Source organism: Guyanagaster necrorhizus (genome assembly GCF_019112545.1).
Source record: "Guyanagaster necrorhizus MCA 3950 unplaced genomic scaffold BT62scaffold_4, whole genome shotgun sequence".
NCBI lineage: Eukaryota > Fungi > Basidiomycota > Agaricomycetes > Agaricales > Physalacriaceae > Guyanagaster > Guyanagaster necrorhizus.
In genome coordinates, this window is record NW_025064883.1 from 1,201,278 (window position 1) to 1,215,604 (window position 14,327).

A 14,327-nucleotide genomic window follows, 5' to 3' on the forward strand; every position below is an offset into this window, starting at 1 on the left:
CTGGAATAGAGAAGTCTACCTAACGCAAAAGCCCCCGAGGTTACCGATGAGCAGCTCCGCCTCCGAATGACACCCATAAATTCATCGGAAAATTACATATACTTACATCTCTTCACTAAAGGATGGTCAATATCACGTTTCTTTCCACACGCAAAAGTTCGAGATGTAACCTCACCGTTCACAACCCAGCTAAATACTCCATCTGGTTGTCATAGTCGGACGAATCAAAACCGTAGTCGGTGTCAATAGTAAAATCGTTAAAATTGTAATAATCTTCGTCATCCGACCAGTCCAAAGAATTTTCTGTGGGAACACTGGGAAGGGGATAGATCAAGCCGCGAGCCTGAGCATGATCCTTAGCTTCGACGTGAATACACCCATCTCGAGGTCCAAGGATACGCGACATGCTACGATGAAGTCCTGACGTTACTTCGATAGAGAATTGGGTACATCCATAACTTTGGATGGCTAGCCGTGCTAGGCGTGCCCACTGAGACAGGTCGGAACACCTGCTTGACGTGTCACTAAGTAACAGAGACGACAGGAGAGGAAATGGTGAGGACACTTTTTTGCGTGAAGATTTTGTAGACCACTTCACATTTTTAAAGTTGTCCACTATTTCCAAACGATTTAACATCTTCAAAGAGAGGAAAAAATCATTATCGATAGATGGCACAGAACAACGCTGTAAACGCAGCGTTTTCAACTTTGGCAGGTCCTTAAAATGGCTACGGAGATTAACATTGAAGGAGGAGGAGTCGCCTAGAACCTCGAGATATTCAAGGTTCGGCGAGCGAAGAGAGCCAAGGACACATGGGCAGTTAGACGAGTTTGCCACGTGCGAAGACTTGACATGGGTACGGTCAAGGTGAACTGCGAGCGAACGCAACGAGCTGGGAGCTAATATAATCGATCGATTCTCACCCTGACTTCCCCCCAAGCTCTGACCAAATTTCGGCAGGATGAGTGTTTCGAGATATGGGCAGTGCGTAAATACATTCCGCATATCCTCATGTTTAGGGTGAAGAGATGTAAGCTCGAGTCTCGTAAGGCTGGCGCTCGAGGATGCGTTCGAAGATAAGCCTTCGCTCCGGAATGAGCAAATGGAATCAAGTAAGGGGGGGGAGCGCTCGACGACCATCCTTCAATACAGATGGAAAGGCGGACGAGATGCGGAGCTGACGTCGACCGGTACAATACTGAAAAATTTTCAGCGCCCTGCACGTCGCTGATACTCAAGGAGAGTGTCCTCGTACGCCCAAGATGGACCGACGTCATCTCCGCAACTCGAAGCCCAGATTGACGATTGAAAGCTGCCGGAGTCCTCCGGAACCTAGCATCAAAGGAGACTTGGACGTCAACGTCCAGAAGTCGCATCATTGATCGTTCAAGGAAGAGTTCGGCAGCTGGTATATGATTTTGACTATGTATGTAAATGGTGGTCCAAAGCTCGGATGCCTCGATAGCAACATCCCGCCAACGGCGACAGATGCTGCACACTAGAGCAAGAAAGGACCTGTGCTCTCTTGGAAGTAGGCTGAGAATTGCAGTAGCAAAGATGTAGGCTAAAAGTTCGTTGGGTAAACGCGTGTTGATTCTGCTGATTGCGGTCGAGCTGGATGCTCGTCTGGCACCGGAAGACTAAGGACCAGATCAGAAAATGCAGGAAATCAAGCAGACAGGTACAAATACCTTTGGTTTTGGTGCTTTCGGCTTATTCACAGCTGCATCCTGTTTCTTTCCTTTGTTTTTCTTTCGTGCCATAGCGATCGATAGAAAGCGTGACAGTGTGTTACGTAATGTGTGTTATGTGTTTGTTTTGGTGTGCGCACGTGACGGTCGCACGCGCGACGCGCTTGACCCGTGAGAACCGTTCTTTCCCTTACTTTGACTCACCATCACTTTTTGCCCTCAGCAATGTCTCAAGGATCGCAAGGCATCGAGCAAGAAGACGAAACATTTCAATTTACTGGCCCTCTTCTTGTCAACAAACTACAAGAGGCTGGGATTCATGCCAATGACATCAAGAAACTCGCAGACGCAGGTCTCAACACTGTCGAAGCGGTCGCATTTACTCCAAAGAAGCATCTCATTACTATCAAGGGCATCTCAGAACAGAAAGCTGATAAAATTATTGCTGAGGGTGAGCCATTTGATTGACTTATGTGTAATCGCTAACCTGGATCCTGCAGCGCAAAAGATCGTACCCCTAGGGTTCCAAAGTGCCACGGAGGTACATGCACGGCGCGCTGAACTTGTTCACATTACCACTGGCTCCAAACAACTCGATGCTCTTCTTGGGGGCGCGTGTGCTTAGTTTGTGTTCTTGTGCTGCATTGACCTCCTCAGCAGGTGGTATTGAAACTGGCGCCATTACCGAGCTCTTTGGTGAATTTCGTACTGGGAAATCCCAGCTATGTCACACGCTTGCTGTTACCTGCCAGCTTCCCGTCAGCATGGGCGGCGGAGAAGGCAAGTGCCTCTATATCGACACTGAAGGCACTTTTCGTCCAGTACGGTTGTTGGCTGTAGCGGAGCGGTACGGGCTCAATGGCGAAGAAGTTTTGGACAACGTGGCATATGCCCGAGCGTATAATGCAGATCATCAGAATGCTCTGCTAACGAGTGCCAGTGCATTGATGTCAGAATCAAGGTGGACATAGATCATTCATATATACCTCCAGTACTGACATCAGAATGCTTCAGGTTCTGTCTGCTAATCGTCGACTCCTGCACGGCATTATATCGTACGGATTTCAGCGGACGCGGGGAATTATCATCTCGGCAGAATCATTTAGGCAAGTTCTTGCGGACGCTCCAACGATTGGCAGATGAGGTTGGTCTCCCGAAGTGACTAATCATTTTTTCTGACGGGTTTTCGGTTAGTTCGGTATTGCTGTGGTCGTAACGAACCAAGTCATGTCCAGTCCAGATGCAGCTGCAGGTCCATACGCTAGCAACGAGAAAAAGCCTATCGGCGGTAATATCATGGCCCATGCATCGACTACAAGGTATGATCTCCATTTTGTGCCTCAGAGTACATGTGCTCATCACGACATCTCCCAGACTCCAGCTGAAGAAGTCACGCGGAAACACGCGGTCCTGTAAAATCTATGATTCGCCATGTCTACCAGAGATGGAGACACATTTTGCCATCCTTCCCTCTGGCATCGGCGATCCCGAGGAAGAGGCCTAGTCATGACTTGGCTTTAGGGTTTCATTTCTTTTGCTCTCTTATGCATAAATGAACAACTACGGAATGTAATACAACTACGATTATGTGTTAGATATCTCATGCAAGTTCCCAAAGTCCAGTTGAATGGTGCATAAGATGTACAGTTGAGTGAACATCGCTATTAATATATGTTGAATACTACCGTTATCTATATTGTACAACAAGCCGTTGTGATCATCCGTTTTGGTGTTTTATACAGCACAGCTTTAAAAGCTGTTTTACGCTAGGAAGCGGGTAAGAATGTTTGCGCTGGTACCGTTGATCAGCTCCCGCAACTTATTGATGTCTGCGGGACTGACATCTGCTATATCTGCCATAAGATATGCGATGTCACCCTTCGAGTCCGAGTATTGTTTCTCCACATTGTACGGAGACAAGGCGTCGTTGACCTGTTTCAGCACACCAGGCTGGTTCTTGTGGACGTGGCAGACACGAACATGGTCACCCTGCTCCGTGGTGATGGCACGCAAGTCAACTTCAGGGAAGTTGACTGCTCCAAGCGTGGTACCATATCCAAAGTATCGGCACAGCGCTTGGGAGACCTCTTGGCCTATCATGCGCTGTGCCTCTTCAGTGGAACCACCAATGTGAGGTGAGAGGACGACATTGGGCAGGGAGCGAAGGGTCGAGGCCCAGGAATTGAGTCGGTCATCGAATGGCGAGCCATTGGCTCCGGGCTCGGAGGGGAAGACGTCGATGGCTGCACCAGCAATGTGTCCGCTCTTCAGCGCATCGATAAGAGCGGGTATGTCTACGACTTTCCCACGCGCATTATTGATGAAATACGCGCCCTTCTTCATGGTCGCGAACTGATGTTTGGAGATCATGTTGATGGTGTCAGAAGATTCGGGGACGTGGAGGCTGATGAAATCTGCCTCTGCCAGCAAGACATCGAGAGACTCGACTTGACGCGCAGAGCCGAGGGGCATGAGGTTGACGACATCATAGAAGAGAACACGGATGCCAAAGGATTCAGCGAGTACGGAGAGCTGGGAGCCAATGTGGCCATAGCCTACGATTCCAAGTGTCTTTCCGCGGACTTCCCAGCATCCCTTGGACTGCTTGTTCCAAACGCCGGTACGCAACTCGTACGCGCGTTCGAAGAGCTGGCGAGAGAGGATAACAAGCTCAGACATGACGAGTTCCGCAACAGAGCGCGAGTTGGAGAAGGGGGAGTTAAACACGGGGATACCAGCTTGAGCGGCAGAAGTCAAGTCAACTTGGTTAGTACCAATACAGAAGCACCCAATGACGAGAAGCTAAATAAAAATAAAAATAAAAAAAAGAAAAGTAATTTAGTAATCGATGAGAACAGAAGTCACAGGTAACGAGTACCTTGAATGCCGCCTTAAGGACGCGAGCGGTTATTTTTGTTTTGCTGCGAATACCAATACCATGGTAGGACCCAATTTTCTCTACCAGCTCGTCTTCTGACATAGCCTTGGTATAATGGTCGACATAGTAACCCTGGGCACGGAAGAGCTCTACGGCCTCTTGGGAGATATTTTCGAGGACGAGGAGACGAAGGCCCTCGTTGTCGACGGGGTGGAGGACCTTGGGCTGCCTAATAGCACCAGAATCCTGACGACGAGTATTGGCGAAGCGGTCATGGATGGTGAGGGTGGACGGGGAAATGGAGGCGCTGACAACGTGAGGCAACGAGGCAGGGATGGCAATGGGGGACGACATCGTTGGTGAATGAAGAAAGTTCATTGTGATGGAAGTTCTTATATACGTCAAGCCGAGTCAGGATGAGAAACATAAGATCTAATCAGCACAATTTTTTAGATCAGTTCGGCAATCACCGGAAATCGATCGGACCGGTTTTCGAGTCAGATGCAAGTCGTGTCCCCCGTCCCCAGCCAGTCATAATGGGGCTCTATTTACTCGACTACGGTGCAGGAAACGTCCAGAGTCTCGCAAATTCTCTCACTTCTCTTGGCCACTCATTTACCTGGATTTCTTCACCAGACGACTTCCAACATGCTACTGTCAGTTTTTATATTTATGATGCATTGATGTTTGTTCATTCTCGTTTCAGTCTCTCGTTTTTCCCGGTGTTGGGGCCTTTGAGACTGCCGTCCAGCATCTCTCATCTCGCGGGCTTCTCCAGCCCTTGCGCGAGTACATCCTTTCCGGGAAGCCTTACTTTGGCGTTTGCATTGGCATGCAGGTCCTCTTCCAGTCTTCATCAGAATCTTCTTCTGCCGGACTCGGAATTATACCATGTCCCATAGAACGTCTTGACGACACGGACAAAGCTGTTCCCCACATGGGTTGGAATACTGCCGATCTCGCTTGCCACGATGACCCCGAACAGGTCGCGGACTCGTCGTACTACTATTTCGTCCATTCGTACTGTGCAAAGTACGACCCCCACAGATATCCTGACGCTGCGCAGTGGGCATATACGACTACCCAATATGGCCAAGAACTGTTCATTTCGTCCATTCGGAAAGCCAATGTTTTTGGTACTCAATTCCATCCTGAAAAATCGGGAACTGCTGGACTTCGGCTTATTGATGCTTGGCTTCAGAAACCCGAATCAGCTCATGCATCATTGCCAGGCGCAATCTCTGCCCACTCGTCGTCTTCCCCGCCCGTTCTGATCCCAATGCCACGGCACCGTCTCACCAAACGAATTGTCGCATGCATGGACGTTCGTGCGAACGACGATGGTGATCTTGTTGTCACGAAAGGAGATCAGTACGATGTCCGAGAGAAGGCTCCCACGTCCACCGACCCCACCGTGGCTGCCACAACAGGTGGCGCTATTCGTAACCTGGGCAAGCCCGTCGCTCTCGCCTCTCAATATTACCTCGCTGGTGCAGACGAGCTTTGTCTCCTCAACATCACCTCTTTCCGCCACTCCCCCCTCCGGGATCAGCCCATGATCGCAGTCGTCCGGGCTGCCGCAGAACGCGTCTTCGTCCCCCTCACTATCGGTGGTGGAATAAAAGACACCGTCGACCCAGACGGGACCAAGCACGCCGCACTGGAAGTCGCGGGAGCCTATTTCCGCGCCGGCGCCGACAAAGTCAGTATTGGCAGCGAAGCGGTGTTGGCTGTGGAGAAGATGCTGGCGTCGGAAAATAAAGAGGGTGACGGGACGAGTGCAATCGAGACAATTGCGTATGCGTATGGAAGACAAGCGGTCGTCGTGTCAGTTGATCCTAAGCGAGTGTATGTTGACCCCAAAACGTATGATGGTCCATACAAGGGAGAGGTAATTCGAGGACGCCCTGATTCCAAAGTGATAGGGGAGAGGGGAAAGGCTTGGTGGTATCAGTGTACAGTGTCAGGTGGTCGCGAATCACGACCACTGTCTGTCGTCCAGCTTGCCAAGGGTGTGGAACGGCTCGGTGCTGGAGAGCTCTTGGTCAATAGTATTGACCGGGATGGTACAGGTCTAGGGTTCGACCTAGATCTCATCCGACTTGTCAAATCGAACGTGAAGATACCCGTAGTTGCGAGCAGTGGTGCAGGCACTGCAGAGCATTTTCGCCAAGTCTTTGAGGAAACTGGTGTCGAAGCAGCTTTGGCTGCCGGTATATTCCATCGTGGCGAGGTGGGCATCAAAGATGTCAAAAAATGTCTCGATGACAACGAAGTTTGTGTCAGGCTGGGGTAGAATGTCAGCGTATAAAAACAGAATATACTTATTGATCATACAAATGCTACAGGCGAGAGAAAATCTACTTTACATGCTTTGGTGTGTACGTAGATATCGAAACAGCGGAGTTTACGTCGGATCAAGAGACAAGATACACCAAAAAAAGAATACGGACGGGAGAAGGTCGTTATCTCGCAGCAGGAGAACACGAGAGGTGCAGAATGGAGAAGTAGCTGTCCAAAGAAGCGGTGGCCTCGATGTGTATATACAGAGACATATGGAGAAAAACGTGACGTAAACACATGGAATAACTTTTGATGGGAACACTGGATGGTACAAAGGCTTGAGAAGACGCCTACCGGCCACGTACAACTCTTCCCATCTTCTTCATAAGGCTGGTCTTTCGTCCCAGACCTCCCCCAGGGGATCCAACGTTGCCGCCTGATCCATGACCATCAAAGTAGCCCGATGACGGTGAAGCTTGAGGAGATTGGGGCGGTAGTGTTGGCAAGTCTTTGTTGGTATGGGGTTCGACGAGAATGAACGGCTCCGAGTGCGGCTCCGCTCTTGTCGTGCCAAATCGGCCCAAGAACGAATTCTGGGGGCGGTGCGTCGGTCTGCCGTTGTGGTCGACAGGAGGAGGCGAAGGCGATGAAGGAGGAGGGTTAGGTTCGAAGTCAGCGTCGACGGGAACGTTGGGCGACTCTCGCATTTTGCGAATACGATGCATAAGGGATTTGGTCCGCTTGGGCAAGCCAGGCGATTGAGCAGGAGGCGAGCCTGAGGGATCATGATATTCGGATTCTGGAACAAAGATAGGCTTGGGAGGAGGCATGGTACGTCTGGTCCCTCGGGATCTGGACGGCTCATCGCTCTGTGTCTCTCGCTGATTCTCCTTTGTCCGTTTTGGCGTCGATCTATGTCCCTCTCTTCCATTGTAGATGGAGCTGGCAGGGGTATCGCCCCGCGCTCCGCCGCCTGCAAAAAATTCCTCGTATGGTTCTGGCTCGTGGATGCCCCAAGCCTCTGCAATGGCGTCTACTTTTTTGTTCTTGGGTGCATCATAACCAGAGAAAGCATTGAAGGTGGTTGCCGGTGGGTATGGACCGTCGTTGGGCTGGTCGGCAGGCGACCATGCAGCCATGGGTGCCTTGCGAGGGTGCTTGTTGCGGGATGGAGCACATGCGTCAAACGGACCGTCATGGTGGAACACTGCGTCGTTAGTCAGCAGTGATCGGAGGAGAGTGTGTGAGGTAACGTACTTGGCCCTACACCAGTGAAATCGAGCCTATCGATAACATCTGCATGCTGCGAGCCCTTCTTTGTGCGAGACTTGGACGACTTGGGTCGCTCCTGTAAGTTTGCAGGTACAGAATCCTGTGAATGGGATCTTCTTCCCATGCCTTGGTGACGAGGCGAGCTGGCAGGCGGCGGACTGGTCGTCGGCCGGTTAAGTATGAACTGAAAATAAGAAAACAAACAGGACGCACACCGCTGTCTGGCTCCTGCCAAGATGGCGAGGCGAATAGTCGGTCGTAGAGTTACCACGGACTTGAACAGTATCTTTCACAGCATCGCTGAGGTCGCGGCCATAGCCATCCCTTCCAGACGGTGCTGAGTGAGGCACAGGGCCAGGCATTCTATTCTTTGGCGGTGGTCGTGGTGGATGAGGGTCAGAAAAAGGATCAGAAGAAACTACGGCTGTCGGTGCCATCGTGGTTGTAGTAATGGTATCAAATATTAGTCAGCGCTGCCAAGCCAATGTCGGAGAAATACTACAATTTATTTCCTTTATTTTATTTTCTATCTCGCGCCATGTCTCTCCGGCGCGACGAGGTTGAGTCCCTCATCCTCAAGGGCCAGCACATCGTCATATACCACGACAACGTCCTCAGGGTACCCAGCGCATGGCTTGACGCGCATCCCGGTGGTGCCCTATCTATTCTTCACTTTGTGGGTCGGGATGCAACTGATGAAATTGACGCGTTGCATCCCACCGAAACTACTGGTCTCATCGCAAAGTATTCCGTCGGCAAGCACCGCGAGAAGTGCTGGGTTCCTTTCCTGCCTCCCGTTGCAGCTGGATGGGTCCAGGAGGACGGCCAGTGGAGGAGGGAGGCCACATATCTATCAGGAGGGGACCCAAGTCTGCTCGTCGAGGAACACCGTTCTTCACCAGGTCTCGGTCCAACGGCGGCAACCATCACGGCGGCACCAACTGATCTTGACTTGGACGTACAAGCAAGACAGTCCGCGGCGTACAAGGCCCTCCACAGACGCATTATTGACGCAGGGCTCTACAAATGCCCCATCCTTACCGGCTACGGACCAGAATTTATTCGGTACACCCTTTTGGGCCTCGTTAGCGCGTATGCCTACTATCATAGCTGGCTCATGGCGTCTGCATTCTTCCTTGGCCTTATGTGGCATCAGCTCATGTTTTTTGCCCATGATCTCGGACATATGGGTTTGACCGGTGACTGGACGTTCGACAGGCTCGTGTCCGTATTTATTGCCGACTGGATTGGTGGCCTCAGCATCGGCTGGTGGGTCGATGTACGTCTTTTCAATTGTGTGCATCGAGTTCTATCACTAATTTGCATCTAGAACCATAATATTCATCACAGTGAGTTCTATTTTCCCAGCCTGCTTCCTCACATTTGAATTGCCCTGCAGTTGTTACAAACCACGTAAATCAGTATGTTGTTCCCTAGATACCTACCACCGCAATAATCTGACAGACTCACAAATGTAGTGACCCCGATATTCAGCATCTCCCCTTTTTCGCCATCTCCCCTGCATTTTTCAATAATTTATATTCCACCTACTACAAGCGCACAATGCCTTTGGACGCGACAGCCAAAATATTCCTTACGCTTCAACACAAACTGTTCTATATCGTGATGATGTTTGCACGGTTCAACCTATACCGTCTTTCCTACGTCCATCTTTATTTCCGGGCTTTTGATACGAGGCGCGCTCGAGGCTACGGCTGGGCTTGGGGTCTTGAAGTTGCTGGTATCGTGTTCTTCTGGATATGGTTCGGTAGTCTCCTCGTCGGCTGTGGAACATGGCGGAAGGCGCTCTTGTATGTTTTGATCAGTCACGCTACGACGAGTCCTCTGCATGTGCAGGTATGTCCCCCACGCACGTTTGACAAAGCCGGAACGTTTGTGAAATTTACCGCAGATCGTCCTATCCCATTTTTCAATGTCTACAGCAGATCTAGGCCCTACAGAGTCATTTCCCCATCGACAGCTACGAACGACATCAGACGTTATATGTGATGAATCCATTGAATTTATTCATGGCGGTCTCCACCTCCAGGTAACACATCATCTGTTCCCTCGTCTACCGCGGCACAACCTTCGAAAGGCTAGCGAAATGGTCAAGGAGTTCGCTAGGGAGCAAGGGCTAACATACGCAGAGTTTGGTTTCGTAAGTGGGAACAAGGAAGTAGTCAGCCTCCTAGAGCACGTTGGTGGACTGCTTAATCAAGTCAAGATAGTAGCAGAAGTTGCTGATGCAGAGGCAAAAGAGGCCGTCGATAAAAAGATCAAAAGCCGGGAGGGGAAAAAGGTTGGTTAAAAGGACATTTAATCCCCTTGGTTTCATCTTAGAAAGGACTATTACATTGTCATTGTCATTGATAGTGATATTCATTCTTTGGGCGATAGCGCAGAATTCATTCCAGATCGTAAAGGACAGCTGCTGATATTGTCTGCATAAGGCATCAGTTGCTGATTCGGCGTTCGAAGCATGTGCGAATAAAAACGGCATAGCAAAGCAACAAGATGGTAATAAAATAATTACTTCTTCTTTGCTGCTTCTTCCTCCTCTTTCTGCAAGGGGAGTTAACGTCTTGCGATGCTAAATGTGTGACCGAACACTGTACCTTGGCAGCACGAGCCTTGCGAGCACCTTCGTGCCTAGCGTTGGCGCGAGCAGTACGAAGAGCCTTGTATGCTTCGAAAGAGCGCTCCTCTTCGGTGATTTTGCGTGGAGCCTCGGCAGAGTATGATTCGGGAAGAGGGAAGGCAGCACGGGTGGTAGCAGCTTTGAGGTCATCAGCCTACGACACGGTGCATGAATAAATGGAGTCGCAGAAGAATGACTACACAAGCTCACAGAAGAATCGTTCTTCTTAGGCTTGCCAGCCTTCCTGGGGAAGACGACGAGCTTCGTCTTGTAGGCCTTGAGCCTCTCGACATTGACCTTCTTGCCCTCCTCGCTCGAATTCCTCCTTCGGTGGTCAACAACGATTCCAACACTCCGGGCCTCCTTCTTTCCGATACCAGCCTCCTTAAGTTCAGCGAATGTGAATCCGCGACCTTCACGGAGTTTTCGGTTGTAGCGCACAGTTTGGCCACGGACTGCAGGGCGAAGCAGCGTCAGTGGGCGGACGCCGAGGGCAGCAGCCTTAGTTTTGCGGGCATTGCGTCTGCGGAGCTTGCGTCCTGGTTGGTCAAACCAGGTGCGTACGCGACGCTGCCAGTCTTTACGGAAATGGTTTCCGGGAAGGACTGTAGAATATTGTCAAGTCCACAGTCGAACATGAAAAAGACGAATTTCACGCACCGTTGTTGTGCGCGAAACCCATTAGTTGGAGCTGTCGAACGAATGGTTGAGCACCAACAGATACGTTAGCAAAAATTGAGCACCTACGGGTTAGTCTTGAGATACGTCGAGGCCGGTGCTCTGCAGGGACCAAAACCTTTGCGTGGAAAAAAACCTTGACCAACTGTACAGGTGCTCCTCGGCAATAACCGATTACTCCCACAATCACGTGAACGGGATGAATGCTCCGGCAGTGCATGATTAGTCATGTCCCAATCCGTCAGAATGCCGATTCCATCGTCACCGGCAACTGAAGAGGACCCTTAGGGACCCTTGGGACTTGTTACCCAAGTTTACGAACACATCCACTTATCAGAATCCTATCTTACCGAGTTACTCTGATGTTCTTCTTCGCTTTCGTTGTTCCAAATCCAAGTATCCCATTCGCGGTTTCATCGATGTTGCGTTTGTTTCGCGCTCTACGGCACCTCTTGTCCCGTCTGCATCCATGTTAATTCGTGTATTTTCGGTTCATGTTCCTTTTAAGAAATGTAGACCATTGAAAATCTTCGAATCCGGTGTGTTGATTCATTTATAGGCACGGCTGGACAGAAGGTAGAGATAATGCCAGACCTGGATACAGTCACTATCCGGCCAATACCCTTCTGAGAACCGAGGCCTGCCTTTAGAACCACATTCGACAGCTCTTTCGACACGCCACGCCGTGGGTACGGCTCGCGAGTCCGTAATCCTCATGATTATATGTTCCTTGACGCAATGAATTCTCCCAGCGCAATGGCCCATCAAATTTACCCTACCCCAGTAGTCACTTGTGATCTACTACATCTTGTGATTTCCTCAAATTCGGGGCACTCATCTCATTTTCTCATTTCCCTCGCTTTATCTTTCCCTATGTCGACGCGCAAGTTGCATATCAACCCCCCGTTTCGTGCAGAGCATGTTGGGTCATTAATTAGGCCCAAAGAGCTTTTCCAGAAACGCGGTCTATTTGAGCGTCACGGCTGTTCACTTGAAGAGCTCACCATTGCCGAGGATGCTGCAGTGCGACACGTCGTGAAGCTCCAGCAAGATACGGGCATTAAGACCATTACTGACGGCGAAATGAGACGGTACGCTGGTATGTCTTACTTCGGTGTTCTCTAAAGCTCCGTTGTTCTAGAGGGCTTTTCTTTGAGGGTGTATTTAACAAGCTGGAGGGGATGCAGTACATGCCTGAGCGTATGTAGCCCGTCGCTACAGAGACGCTCTCGTTACTAATTCACTATTAGGTCCGTTGAGTGCATTCATGGTGGGTATGACGCCTGGAAATCTATATCACTATGAATCATCAATCAATTTAGGAATACATTCCGCACATCGGTATGATGAAAGCAACAGGCACCCTGACCGATAAGACGATATATTGCTCGGTCGGTTGTTCTCTCCTATGTTTTTGCAGAGCAATGAAGCTGATTACCTCCATCAAGGGAAAAATCAAACGCACACAATCTTTTTATGTTGATCAGTTTAAATTCACAAAAAGCATCGTTTCACCAGAGGTAATCTATCTATACGTCGTTCCGTACTTACCCTACATATCTTTTTCGCTGTAGGATGTCAAAAATATCAAGATGACTGTATGCTCCCCTTCGTGGTTTCATCAACGACATGGTTCAAACTTTACATACAATCTCGACGTGTATAAAAATGACGGTATATCGTTCTATCTGAAGCTCTAGTTCTCTTCCAACCGTTTACATATATAGATGAATACTTTGACGATCTTGGCATCGCGTACCGTGCTGAGTTCAAGGAACTATACGATCTAGGATGCCGTACGTCAATATCCGGGTTTCTGGCCTTTCACATGGCTGGTCTAACGAAGATGTGTAGGTCACATTCAGATTGACGACCCCACGTTCTGTTTCTTCTGCAGCGATGGCGTAATTGAGAAGATGAAGGAGATGGCTATCGACCCGGAGACATTGCTCAACACATACATCCGCGCCATTAATGTCACTACTCAGGATCGCCCGGACGATTTGACCATTAGCGTGCATATGTGTCGAGGTAATTTCATGGTATGTTCACTGATTTGGGGGGGATTATTGCGATGCTTATGGACTTTGACAGGGTGCGCATTTCTGCGACGGAGGTTACGATCGCATTGCCAAAAAGGTTTTCAACAATCTTGACGTTGATACATTTTACGTGCGTCAGCGGCATCGTTATCGCCCCGTGTTTCTTACCCACTATATGGCAGCTCGAATACGATAACGAACGATCCGGTGATTTTGACCCGCTGAAATATTTCCCCACCAACAAAGCATTGGTTCTCGGTTTGGTGACCACAAAGACCGGCCAGGTATCTACCATTCGATTTTCAAGTTGGCTGCTGTCTAAAGGTGCCTCGCTAGGTTATGGAATCTGTCGAAGATTTGAAATCTCGGATCTACTCGGCTGCAGACTCCTTGTGCAAAGGAAATCAAGGGCGGTCAAAGGAGGATGCTTTGAATCAGTGAGGCCTCGCTTTCTTCTTGATTACTGATGATTGATCCCCGTCTTCGGCAGGATTTGCATCAGTACACAATGCGGCTTCGCATCGGTGTGGCAGGGCAACCCCATTACTGAAGAGGTACGAATGCGCTTCCTTATTATAAATAGTATCGTAACAATGTCTGTCACCCTGTAGGATCAGACCAAGAAATTGGAGCTGCTAGTCGAAGCTGCCAAGCAGATTTGGCCAGAATAATTTTGGATCATTTTCTTTGAATTTTTAACATCACTGGATATTAGGTGAAGGTCAATTTGAACGTGCAACTCTTGGTTCTATAAATAGTTTGCACTGCAAGTTCTTTGCGCAGTTGTCTCGTTTGAGAATACGCAAAAGCAGTCCAGACTCTTGAAAAATGTCGCCCCAGG

General features: G+C 49.6%; 7 protein-coding genes across 7 annotated transcripts; 3 read left to right on the top strand and 4 right to left on the bottom strand.

The window, feature by feature from the left end:
* Positions 1-178: 178 nt before the first annotated feature.
* BT62DRAFT_1001387 (uncharacterized protein) lies at positions 179-1,764 on the bottom strand (the record flags this gene model as incomplete). Its single annotated transcript, XM_043176733.1, has 3 exons — positions 179-1,142; positions 1,196-1,641; positions 1,693-1,764. The coding sequence occupies 3 exons, from the start codon at positions 1,762-1,764 to the stop codon at positions 179-181; spliced, it is 1,482 nt and encodes a 493-aa protein (XP_043044082.1).
* Positions 1,765-3,181: 1,417 nt separating this feature from the next.
* Positions 3,182-4,924, bottom strand: BT62DRAFT_1045087 (uncharacterized protein; the record flags this gene model as incomplete). Its single annotated transcript, XM_043178464.1, has 2 exons — positions 3,182-4,494; positions 4,571-4,924. 2 exons carry the CDS (start codon positions 4,922-4,924, stop codon positions 3,454-3,456), a joined length of 1,395 nt encoding a protein of 464 aa, XP_043044083.1. The 3' UTR covers positions 3,182-3,453.
* Positions 4,925-5,088: 164 nt separating this feature from the next.
* BT62DRAFT_991475 (imidazoleglycerol phosphate synthase) lies at positions 5,089-7,097 on the top strand. Its single transcript, XM_043190283.1, has 2 exons — positions 5,089-5,226; positions 5,277-7,097. The coding sequence occupies exons 1-2, from the start codon at positions 5,107-5,109 to the stop codon at positions 6,864-6,866; spliced, it is 1,710 nt and encodes a 569-aa protein (XP_043044084.1). The 5' UTR covers positions 5,089-5,106; the 3' UTR covers positions 6,867-7,097.
* Positions 6,789-8,592, bottom strand: BT62DRAFT_927865 (uncharacterized protein). The gene is made up of 3 exons (XM_043185370.1): positions 8,339-8,592; positions 8,111-8,283; positions 6,789-8,060 (listed from the first exon to the last, which is right to left on the bottom strand). Exons 1-3 carry the CDS (start codon positions 8,485-8,487, stop codon positions 7,204-7,206), a joined length of 1,179 nt encoding a protein of 392 aa, XP_043044085.1. The 5' UTR covers positions 8,488-8,592; the 3' UTR covers positions 6,789-7,203.
* A 70-nt stretch (positions 8,593-8,662) lies between these two features.
* BT62DRAFT_962426 (delta 8-sphingoloid desaturase protein) lies at positions 8,663-10,436 on the top strand (the record flags this gene model as incomplete). The annotated part of the gene is made up of 5 exons (XM_043188643.1): positions 8,663-9,404; positions 9,456-9,474; positions 9,525-9,546; positions 9,604-9,982; positions 10,038-10,436. Coding segments are annotated over 5 exons (1,561 nt in total), but the record flags the coding sequence as incomplete, so codon positions are not given.
* A 221-nt stretch (positions 10,437-10,657) lies between these two features.
* BT62DRAFT_978633 (ribosomal protein L13e) lies at positions 10,658-11,448 on the bottom strand (the record flags this gene model as incomplete). The annotated part of the gene is made up of 4 exons (XM_043189363.1): positions 10,658-10,690; positions 10,744-10,920; positions 10,977-11,371; positions 11,427-11,448. The coding sequence occupies 4 exons, from the start codon at positions 11,446-11,448 to the stop codon at positions 10,658-10,660; spliced, it is 627 nt and encodes a 208-aa protein (XP_043044087.1).
* Positions 11,449-12,317: 869 nt separating this feature from the next.
* On the top strand, positions 12,318-14,157 carry BT62DRAFT_916952 (UROD/MetE-like protein; the record flags this gene model as incomplete). The annotated part of the gene is made up of 13 exons (XM_043184019.1): positions 12,318-12,535; positions 12,586-12,644; positions 12,695-12,714; positions 12,767-12,835; positions 12,893-12,964; positions 13,019-13,118; positions 13,172-13,240; positions 13,299-13,486; positions 13,539-13,616; positions 13,669-13,770; positions 13,823-13,923; positions 13,977-14,040; positions 14,098-14,157. 13 exons carry the CDS (start codon positions 12,318-12,320, stop codon positions 14,155-14,157), a joined length of 1,200 nt encoding a protein of 399 aa, XP_043044088.1.
* Between the last annotated feature and the right edge of the window lie 170 nt (positions 14,158-14,327).